This window comes from Aricia agestis, chromosome 4 (assembly GCF_905147365.1).
Source record: "Aricia agestis chromosome 4, ilAriAges1.1, whole genome shotgun sequence".
NCBI classification, from domain to species: Eukaryota; Metazoa; Arthropoda; class Insecta; order Lepidoptera; family Lycaenidae; genus Aricia; species Aricia agestis.
Genome location: NC_056409.1, coordinates 19130891 through 19143235, shown reverse-complemented (window position 1 = coordinate 19143235; position 12345 = coordinate 19130891). Strand labels below are relative to the sequence as shown.

Sequence of the window (12345 nt, the reverse complement as noted above, 5' to 3'; positions counted from 1 at the left end):
AGTAAAAAATGAGATGTAAATTAACCTTTTAATAAATGGGTTAAATAAAAAATAGCACAGACAATATATTCTTTCATTACAAGTTATACGCAAGTAGCCCCATGGCCATTCTGCTAATGCAGAGCTCGATTTTTTTTTATTTTTGAAGTAAAAACTTAACAGGTTCTTTTTTTTTATTAAATGAGGGGGCAAATGAGCAAACGGGTCACCTGATGGTAAGCAACTACCGTCGCCCATGGACACTCACAACATCAGAAGAGCTGCAGGTGCGTTGCCGGCCTAAATTCAATTAGTTAAAATCATTAGTTTTGCATGGAATTATATTATAGCTGATGCGGATCACTTTGAAAGCAGAGTAGGCGCTGAAAGTACATTAAATACAATGTTGAGTTTATCTCAAATAAAATCGAAGCCACGTTTCCGAGAATCTCGACTCGAGAGGTCTTTGAAAGCAGTTTTATTTGTAGAGACTTTCACCCCTTCTAGTATATAGATAGGTCAAAATGTATGACTATTGACTTCGCAGCATTAAAAGAACCTAATGGAAAAGTGTGATCGGAATGCCGAAGCAAATATAGATTATTCTCGATCTTTTGAAATGTAAGATTGTCGCTTCGAAGTCGAATGTTTTTATTTACACGCTTTTCCTTTTCGATCGTATTTTTGCTTTAGTGAGTATTGGCATCATCATCATCTTAATTTATAATGTATAGTTATGGTCGCCTACGTATATATAACGCCTCCGTGGTCTAGTGGTTAGAGTTAGAGGTCGTGGGTTCGAATCCCGCGTTGGAAACATGTTATTTCCAAGTTTGATTAGGACAATGCAGGCTGATCACCTGATTATCTGACAAGTAAGATGATCCATGCGTCGGATGGGTATGTAAAAAGTCGGTCCTGCGCCTGATCTCTCGCCAGTCGTATCGGTCTTCCGTCCCACTGGGTTATGAGAGTAAAGGAATAGGGAGTGCTCTTGTGTACTGCGCATACACTTGGGCACTATAAAATTACTCCTGCGTACCTGGTCTGGTTTCAATGAAACCGGCTACCGTCACCGAAGCCGGTGTGGGGAGTATTATTATTAGTTATGGTCGATTGCCATAACATTTGATATTGTTTTGTAAGTACCATACTATGTAAGTATTTTTAAGTTTTTTATTTTGGGTTTGTATCTTGAATGTATTTTCTTCGATATTCTACTTCTTTAGCAGTAGCATCAGGGTTCCCAAAATACAACCGGGCCTAAAGATTAATGATTAATTAAGCAGATTAATTTAGTATCTAGACTTAAATTGTACTTCCCAGTACTACATTATTAAAGTATCCTATTAAGTCTAATTGATTAAAACATTGTGCTAACATCTAATCTATAATAACAGTCGGTCAACACGAATTATATGCGTTAATGTATGCATATTATGCAAGCCATATTAGTATGTTGTGCCTACATAGTGATATATTGTCTGTGATTATGTTATTAGAGGCTTACCATATCTCGGAATAATTAGACGCAATAGGCCTTGCACGTACTCGCACTGTAGAGCAAGATCTTGTTTAAATATTAACTAGCTATTTGACCGAGCTTTGCTCGGTATTCGATAAAACACGAATAAAATGACATTTCCTAAAAATGATTCCTAGCTAGATAGATTTATTGCCCCCGAAACCCCCTATATAATAAATTTCATGAAAATCATTGGAGCCGATTCCGAGATTCCAATTATATATTTATACTAGACGTTCCGTGCGGCTTCGCCCGCGTAAATTAGATATTTCATAGACAAATTAGTCCACAAAAAATAGCCTATGATCCTTCACGTGGTCTACTTCTTATCTGTGCCAAATAACATAAAAGTGCTTCAGTAGTTCGTGAGATAAGCCCTTTCAAATAATCTCCCCCCATTTTTTATACATTTTTTTTTTCGCTCCTATTAGTCTTATCGTGATAAAATATAGCCTATAGCCTACCTCGATAAATCCTCGAAAAATCTAACTGTAGTTCCTGAGATAAGCGCGTTCAAACAAACAAATTCTTTCGCTTTATAATATTATATAGATATATATCATACAAAAATTGCTCAGTTAAAGATACTATGTACTGTCAGAGAAATTAATTCGTAAGCGGTGGCACAATAGACATAACTACCAGTAGTTCGACTGCAAAGAAACGGACAGGTTTAAATATCTGTCAAATTCGTCGGGTTTCACTAGGATTATGAACGGAATGCCTCGCGCTGGCTGATATAATTTATTTTTAAATATTTAAAATAAAGATTTCAAAATTGGATTCTGTCAATTTTAATCGCATTTGCCAAAACACAAACAACAATACGACCAAAGAGGAACGCGTCCAGCGAATATGTCATAGTTTTAAATTCGTAGGTAACCAGATAACAACCCTAGCGACGATTTTCGTCATAATACGTCAAATTTAAAAATTTCAACATCAGTTCTAAGTCGGTATACTCTATAATTCTGTCTACTCTGGCGGTGGGCCTATTTAATTCGGTCAGGGTGTGTCAACTGTCAAAATAATGGTACCTGTGATCTGACGGCTGGACTACCAGAGACCAGACCATAAAGTTAATATACCTAGCGGAATAGAGAAACAAAGGCCTGAGCAAGAGAGATGTCACTATCAGTAACACTGCGTGGTAAAAAGAGACGTATGATACATGACAGCAGCACTCTTTTTTTGACGTCCAGTCGACACGTGCCGCACGTTGACAATTTAACCTCATAGAAATCATGTTCAGTCATGCTTGTGTAAGTGTTTGGTTTCATCTATCTGTAAAAATATGTGTACGTATACACATATTTTTACACAATATGTGTACGTATACACATATTTTTACACATAGATGAAACCAATTTCGGTTTCGTTTGACAGCTCGAGATTGTTGCTCTATTCCGCTAGGTATATTAACCAAGTCCAGACCAAATTATATAGGTAATTCCTCTGATAGTACCAAAAGTACTCTACTAACGTTAGGATAACACATAAAATATTTAATTCTGAAGATCTGAAAATAAGAAAAGTCCTCATAATAATGATTCAAATATTATTCTTTTAAATGAATTTAAACATCGCGACAAGCCCTATTATCCAAATAAATGTACCGTGTCCTAAACGCATACAGAGAATAATAGACAGACATTTACAAAGACAACTTGAGGGATTCACCGCTTTATAGGGTCAACTGGTTACTGGTCTTCAGCGAGATAATAAAAATGCTATTTATAAAGTAAATGCTCCATATAAAATATTATTGGACATTAAATCATTAATGCAAGAGAGTGTTAATAACATTTTAATAAAGAAAAAGAAAATTATGCTATACGTGAGATGTCTTTTGAAGACGGACGGATAAAATATAATCCTCTTCTACGATCAGTCTCTAATTGAATACATAGGCATACTTTTAATCCCAAAAATGTGCCGTGTATCTATGTAATACAGTATTCAGCTGGGCAGAGCCGTTGACAATATATTAATCCTAAGTATACAAGTATCATAAGCTGCAGATTTCGTAATATTCATGATAAAAATATAATATTACATACTGCGCGAAGATTAGAGGAAATTGCGTATTAAAATTTCGCCTGTTATCTCTAAATGCTCCCTAGTCACACTTCCGCATAAGAAGATATGTCATAAAGAACCCAAATTGGCCAAATTCTAATTTTGAATTCTGTCCCAACGCGGGGTCATAAAGATGTGTACAGTCGGTATGGCGTAAGATCAGCGCACATTATAGTTTAAATCTCAAAGCAAAAACACAGTTTGTCTATTTTATATTTGTTCATTTAAGGTCTATTTGTTGCAAATCAAAATTCCAGGGACAATTATACTAGCTAAAAGCCGAGCTTTGTGAGGGTTCGCGTCGTCACACCGTGGCTGACTGATTATAAAACATCTACGTAATATAAAAAACCTTGACTGACTGATGATACAACATCAACAATATATAAGTAAAAAATACTATGTTAAAGCAAAAATCAATAAGTAGGCGTGATATTTTTTCGTAAAGTGTACCACAAAATGTAAAAGTTGTGGAATACTGGGGCTCGCTTCGCTCGCCCTGATTATAATTTCGATTAAATATTCTCTAAAATATTTATCTTTCATGTTTGTTAGCTTTAAGTACAACCTAAGAAATTCGTGTTTCACAGTAATAAAACAAAATCTTTCACTTCCTGACAGAACAGTAGAATTAAGTGCAAGAAAACTGTATTATCAGATAAACATTTTGTTTCTCTTGACATTCCTCATTACCTTTTTCCATAGCCATAGATATACTTTTAAAATTCTTGCGTATAGTGCGCGTGTTCCTTATACTAAGACTTTTATGAATTTCGTCTAGTACACGGTTTATTCGGCCAGATGCTGCAGGCTTATTAAATTTTAGCCGCTCGTTAAATTTCATATGTTTGTCTAAATGGGATATAGTTTCTACGTTTTATCGCGATAACCCCTGTTTGGACACTATTTATTAATATTAGTTCTGATTGTTTGTGCAAATTAAAGGTGTTCCTGTGACATATTTTAATTTATTAGCATCCTCAAATTGCAGCGATTTTTTTACTCCTGTGTTATTTATTGTCATGAATTATTACTTCATTTTTAGTACTTACTTATGAAAAGTTGTTTTAAGGACAGTAATAATGCATTTACTTTTAATACACATAAGTATATTAATTGTTTTCAGGATTTATAAGACAAAAAATGACATCTAAATAATTAAATGCTGTTTTTTATATTATAACAACCTTATGGTATTACTTTTCGGATCCATAATATGTTTCTAGTCTTATTTTTAAATGGCTGGGTGTGCTCATACGTCATGACGAAGATAAACTAATCTGGTATGATCAGGAGGGACCTGATCATACCAGATTAGTTTATCTTCGTCAAGTCCTGTCCTTTTACATATTTCAGTGAATTCTTCTTTCGATTTCCCAATATCCGGTTTAGTCCGTGATAAAATTCACCCATACTCTGTATAAGGAATAACTTTGTAAAATATACAATATAATATAAGTAAGTAATCGCTCAGTATGAAATTTAAATTCATCATTTCAACTTATCGTACTTAAAGTTTTTATGAGGCGAGTAACAGAAAATAATGTAACATAATAAAATATAAAATAATAAATAATGTAACATATGAAAATTATAAAAGTAGTAAGTAGAGAAAATAATACCAACCTTGAATTTCTTTTTTGGCAGCATCATAAACACAAGTATATGGGACAAAATATTTGTCGTAGTCCACACCCAAAATATACAAAACTGGTGACTCGATTAGGCGACCCCGATCTGAATATAAAGCAATAAATAAATAAGATAAAAAAGCTTTTACTTTAATTTAATTTTTTTTTTAGAAATACATGAAAAGCCGACAACGAAGCAAAATAATATAAATAGGTATTGTATCAGAAACTGTCGTCTGTTCGTTAAGAATATACCTAATCAATAGACTGTTTTTTAATAAAACTTACTTTTACTATTAAAAAACTATTAAATATCTTTAGTTATCAGGGGCTTAAAGCCAAAGGTCGTAACATTGACTATTTGTGCAAATCGCTAACTTCTTTCTTACTATCTTCTTCTACTTTAGTGTAATATGACTTACCTTTTCTTATTGCAATTTATTTCTGATAATATTACGCTACAAAATAGTTATGTGGTACTAAAATAGTTAAAATGTTGATAGATATTTTTATTATGATCATAATAAGGTATTTTCTAGTTTGAATTTCCTACGTTTGATGAATAATGAAATTATGTCCCTATGCCATGGTTGTGTACCTATTTAAAGTAATGCTATTTCACATGATTATAGCTATACTTTATTTACTTATTTAACAAAAAAATCTGTTAAACTTGCTGCAAAATTAAAGATTTTAATTAAGTATGGTGTTTAAAATAGCAAAAAAAAAACAAAAGTAAAAGGTGGCTTGCTATAACTAATTTAATTCTTTTTGGTTAGTTTATTTAAACATTTAATTGTTGTTTGAAGCTTTAGTGATACCAAATCAGCTCATCTTCATCAAGGCCTACGCTTTTGCTGATTTCCAAAAAATCTCTTTTCGCTTTTCCCGGAATTGGTGGCGTTCGAGATAAAACCCAAGCATGTTCTGAAAATTTATATAAGTGGTCAATTCAAACTATACTAAAATAGACGAGGCTTTCATATTTGAAGTCATGACTGGATCAAGGGTAATTATGAACTGTTTATATTTTGGTTGCTCATTTTTGTTTTTACGTAATAATCATAAAAATAATATATATACCTCGGAATTTGTTCTGGCTTTCATCATAAACACAAGTATATGCGATGAAAAACTTATCATAATCCACCGCCAGAATGTACATCACAGGTGAATCGATTAACAGACCTCGTTCTGAAAAAGACATTGTTTTATTTTGCAGATGCTTCAAAAGAAGAGCCTTTGGTTTATAAAACTATAAAATGTTTGTCAACAGACTTATGAAATTTTTTAGGCTCGATTATTGACGCGTCCGCGCCATAGAGCAGGTCCGGTCGGCCGCTACAAACGAAATCACAAGCAATTGTACCTCGTAGTTGTATTTAAAATTTAAATTAATCGTTACATACAATTGATTATTATCTCGTTGTGTAGCGGCCAAACCACTCTGTCGCGCGGATGCCTATAAATCGAGCCTATGTATCAGAGTAGGATATTTACACATTGTTTTTTCCATTGGATGTTAAAAACAATCAAAACGCTCATAGCGCTTTATATTTTGAGTGTTTTGATCGTTTTTATCAAATGGAACGCGGGGTTTAAGTAAGTTACACAATTAAAATACACTGAAGAACATTTTTTTGGAAAAATGAAAGAAGTTTTTTATAGATAAATTAAATTAGCTAAATAAAATAACAAACCTGAAGAAGAGAATTCGAATGTAATTCTTCCTCTCTTGCGTGAATCAGGTAGCATCCTGGAGAACACCTCCGTGAAGTAAGGCGAGGTTCTGTTGACGTTGATCGTCTCCGCTACGTACAGATCCCCCTCCATTCTACTCTCGTATACCAGGAATTGGATCGGCTCCCGGGACGGATAGGGATACCTTGCTACTTCGTACCATATCCCTCTACCAATCTGATGTTAAATCAATTTAAAATTTAAGACAAGACATTCAGACGCTTTTTGTCAAAAACGGGACTGCCAATGATGTGATAGGGGTTATTTTTTTCCATTCCAAATCATTTTCATCTACTGTATGTTAAAAAAATAGTATGGCTGGCTGTGTAGTGTATAATAATTAATAATTCTATGAAAAAATTCAAGAAATTCACTGCGCAATAAAGAAATTGAATGTTTACACATTTCTTTATTGCGCAATGTTTGCTTACACCTAGATCGAAAGATTCGACAAAACACAAAAATAACATTATTTGCGTTTCATGATTTTAGTATTATCCTGTATGCATCAATCAATATATTTTGAAAGTATACGTATCGCTCTAATATACAAAAAAGTATTTTTTATTCTGATGAAAACTAGTTTTTATCAGAATAAAAATTTTCAAAAACTTTATGAAATTACTGATGTAATTAAAACTGGCCAAGTTAGATCTAATTTACTTTAGACCCAATTTCACCAGCCTCTGTTTGTTAAATCCTAACAAGGCATTACTTAACGGACCTTGGAAAATTAAACAGACTGTTAAAATACTTATGTCCCACAGTAAAAATTTAACAGCGGATTAGTAAATGCAATGTTAAGTAAACAACGAGTGAATAACATTCAATTCGTTCGTTCTTGTTATAATAAGGCGACGAAATTGCAATGTACAAGTTTAATACGACATGTTGGCTGCAATGTGTCATTTTCACCTTAATCGTATCATCGTACAAATCAGTGTATTTGCAATGTCAAGGAAAATCCGAGAGCTGAATTTTTGATAAAATGAAAATAAATAATTATGCATAACATGAATGAATAATAATAAATAATATGTAAGGATGTGGCGAAACATGGTGGAAACACTCAAAAATCAAAACAGGTTCTTATATTGATATTGGATATTGTCTTTGACAGTTGTTGTTTTGACTATTATAACGGCCTGTTATATTTATATTTAACGGACCTCCCCAGCAGGATTTAAAATTTAACACCGTGTTAGGCGATTTGACATGACATTAGCGTGGTTATATTTATATATATATATTAGCATGGTGGAACGCTCGATAGCTCTAACAGGCTGTTAACTGATTTAACAAGCCATTATTTATTTAACATTGCTTGATGAAACTTTGTCTTAATATCTCACATTATTTAAATAAGAGCGATTGTTATAGATATTATATAAATGAAAGAAATATACTCTATTATATTTTTAACCGACTTCCAAATAGGAGGAGGAGGTTATAATATGTTCGGCTGTGTATATTTTTTTTGTTCATAATGTTATTTGGTTCCTTTCGATTTCGATACATATTACGATTTTCCATAGAACTTGGCACTCATTTAGATATCCATTCTTTTTACGGCGAAGTCCATACATTACAACATAATGACTATTGAACTTGGCTCTTCTTTTTTTTACATTTATGTTTTTGGTGGGATATACATTCTACGCCATTCTACGCGTCGCTTTGCGGTCTATAATTATTGACCGTCTACACTTTTCTTTAGACATTTAGATATCTATACCGACTAGCCAAGAGCGAGTGCCTAGTAGGGTGCTATTTCTATTTCTGTCTTTTTCATTAATTGTCACAATTCAAAAATTAGTTTAACTGTAGTTAAATGAAGAATTTGATAGATATTGCATGGATCTTACGTCAAAATCTTCACTTAATTACAGTAATATTCGTCACTGGGAGCGGCAGTTAGAAAAAATTACTAAGAATAAGGAGAAATTTACTTACTCCGTTGATGTCAAAATCTTCAACTGGTGTCTTTTCGGGACACTGTGTCACTATAACACTTAAAGCTTCAGTTACAAAACAAATGATAAAAATAAACAACATCATAATTATCTTATTTCGGTCTGTTTTGTATCAATAGTATCGTAAAACTGTCATTAAATTCATAATTTACTTTAATTGCATAACTTAAAACAATATCTAGTTATCATTATCAGAAGGTAAAGGTCGAATAATTGTTGCATAATAATATTTTTTTTATAATAATTTATTTATTTCAAATCATATACATTGAGAAGCTTATAAATAAGGGATATTTAATTTCAATACGAGATCAGTGATTATAGCATTGGAAGCTGTTATACTAGTTAGAACTGTGACACAGCTCCCAAATAATATTAATGTAACAATTACTATAATGGCCTTCGACTTTTCTCAACTACGGTTATACGGTCAGTCTGGCATCAGTAATTACGACTTCAGTCAATCAATTGAGATTTGAGACTGACGTCAGAATGATGGCTGAAAAATACATAATAAAAAATGATCAGTCAGTAAACCAATCGATTAGGGGTCAATTCAGACCGCAACACGAAGCGCAGATGGATTTATAAATTTGTACTGAATTGACAGATTTCATTTGCGTGAAATGTCTTGCAAGTCTGTTAAATCTATACAAAAGAAATGTGCGAAAACGCGTCGCGTTGTGGTCTGAATTGACCCTTAGACGATCATTCTCACCCGTCAACCCGTCATTTCTGACCAAACTGGTGGACTGAACGGATGCCAGACTGACCGTGTAACCGTAGTCTTAGATTAGGAGCCCAAGCAGAGGCAATATGTATTCACAACAGACTGATCCAGACTGCCAAAAGAACGATCGTGCAACCGTGTGATTGACGGACTGATTATAATCAGTCAGTCTGAGACGTCTTACGGCCGTTCCCAATATTTGATCTATCTCTGGTTTTGCCCTACTAGAGATAGGAATAGCTCACAATTGACATTAGAGACATATATTTTATGTCAATTGTGAGCTATTCCTATCTCTAGTAGGGTAAAACTAAAAGAGATAGATCAAATATTGGGAACGGCCGTTAAATAATTATAGGTCTACCAGGATCTGATGGCAATTTTTACAGCAGATTTTCAAAAAATATCCTTGATCATTGGATAAATGTTTATATTTGGATGTTTGACACACAGAATTAGCCGCTATAAGAAAAAAAAAAAAACAAAATGTTTTATTCCAATTACCCCGGTATTACTAGAGTCAATTTATTTTCTCACTTTTTGCCATCAGATTCTGGTAGACCTATAATAGGTACATTACCGTAGAATAAATAACCCACTCCTTTTTCTACCAGTGCGGCGAAAATATGTGCCTGCTTCAGCTGTTTCGTATTCAAAATAAAACGAAATAATCGGCCGAGTGCGAGTCGGACTCGAGCACGAAGGGTTCCGTACCATTATAGAGCATAATTAGCCCAAAATTTGTATTTTTTGTATGGGAGCTCCTCTTAATTTTTTATTTTATATTAATATTATTATTCAATATTAAATAACACATAAAACTAAGGATTGTGTGCAAAATTCAAGTACCTACCTATTGCTATTATTGATATAGAGCAAAAGAGGCTGTTGTTGTATGGGAGCCCCCCCTCAAATCTTAAAATTATTTTGTTTTTAGTATTTATAGCGGTAACAGCTATACACAATCTGTGAAAATTTCAACTCTCTAGCTTCGTTATCTGTCCGTCTGTCTATCTGTATGTCTGTCAGACTCAAGAACGGTACTACTACCGTTCTTACAACGAAGTCTTAGTAATATAGGGTCCCGTTTTTTACCCTTTGGGTACGGAACCCATAGATTTTATTGTAAGTTTATTTCATTACTCTTCACCAAACCAAATTAATTTATCGTTATCTAGTCCTAACTCGTTTTGAATATCCATAAATTCTTCTTTTGCTTTCCCTGGAATTGGTTTTGTCCGTGAAATTATCCAAGCGAACTCTGTGAAACAAAAGCTACACTTACAAATTTAATATAACTATCCACATTTCCATAATTTCCTAGTATTATAAATGCGTAAGTGCGTCTGTCTAAATAACGTCTTCACGCTAAAACAACTGAGCCGATTTTGATTAACCTCGTATGGCTTTGAGTTCCAGAAAAGGACGTTGACAAGATAATAGCGGGCGGCATTGTAATTGCTCTTGAAAATGACTTGAAGAGAAATTCAGGCAGCAAGTGATATTTGCAAAAATCTTGATAGATAACACACGCTTACAACTTTTTGACTCTTCACGATGATGATATGATGCCGGCAACCGAAAATATTAGGCATCCATTACACGTTCACGCATACGACAGTCAATTCCGTCAATCATGAATTATGTTTGAATGATGGTGATTGATGGACTGACGAATGGTATTAATAGACGGTCACTCAATTCTCTTCAGTTTTATGTCAGTCAAAGCCAACATTTTCAAAGGTATAGGTTTCCAATTTTTTTCCTATTTTGTCAGATGTGACAACACTCACTAAAAATTCGACAAACACTGATGGTTGCATGAAGCAAAAATCAAGATATCCAGATTTTCATCAATCAACTTCATACAACCGCCTGTCACGCTCTTACACGGCAGGTTATACATCAGTTACAGCCATGACTGTGGTAAAAGTGACAGCAAAACCTACCGTGTACTGGTTGCCTTAGAGTTAGACTATTGAAAAGGTCAGTTAACATTGCGACGTGAAGAGGCGATGCGGTTAACTTTCAATAAGCCATTAAAATTGGAATGGCCGCCCACCGTTATAAAGTTCCATTACATAAATTAATACATACTAGTGTTTTATTCAAGAGAGATATTATGATGTCTGTCTCATGTGTGTTAAAAATCTCCAAGCCTTGACCGCTGAACCAAATTAGTTCAAATACAGTAGAAGTCTGGATAATCGCTAATCCGTATAACTGAGGGCCGGATAATCGTATTTCTACTAGACTAACGAAATATCAGGCAACATACTAATATTTTACCTTGTAATTCATCTTTGTCACCATCATACATACAGATAAGTAAGCAGTAAGGAACCATGTACTTATTGTAGTCCACCGCCAAGATGTACGTTAAAGGCGATCGAAGTTGTAACCGATTATCTAAAAAAAACAAAACGAAGTTATAATACTTTATAGTTATACGGGAATCCTACAACATTTTTTTTAATACATAATATATTATATCAAGCAAATTTTTTGTGTGTACCTAGCTTCATTTTGATAAGACGAACAACATTTTATTTGCGAAAAAAGTCAACCAAGTTTGGTTGATTACAGAACCCTATAACGGAACCCTAACACGCTGATTTTTTGTATATTGATAGATTAATAGTCAGATAATTTAGGAGTAACATTGTTCTACAAATAGAACAATCCATA

The 12345-nt window shown here is 33.6% G+C and overlaps 1 protein-coding gene across 2 annotated transcripts; it reads right to left on the bottom strand.

Annotated features, from left to right (window-relative positions):
* Positions 1 to 5995: 5995 nt before the first annotated feature.
* On the bottom strand, positions 5996 to 12058 carry LOC121726338 (insecticyanin-B-like). Of its 2 annotated transcripts, none has more exons than XM_042113654.1 (4): positions 11947 to 12058; positions 6915 to 7131; positions 6298 to 6408; positions 5996 to 6141 (listed from the first exon to the last, which is right to left on the bottom strand). In XM_042113654.1, exons 1-4 carry the CDS (start codon positions 11971 to 11973, stop codon positions 6026 to 6028), a joined length of 471 nt encoding a protein of 156 aa, XP_041969588.1. In that variant the 5' UTR covers positions 11974 to 12058; the 3' UTR covers positions 5996 to 6025. The 2 variants fall into 2 exon arrangements, with proteins under 2 accessions (XP_041969588.1, XP_041969586.1); XM_042113652.1 differs by lacking the exon at positions 11947 to 12058 and adding an exon at positions 8908 to 9022.
* Between the last annotated feature and the right edge of the window lie 287 nt (positions 12059 to 12345).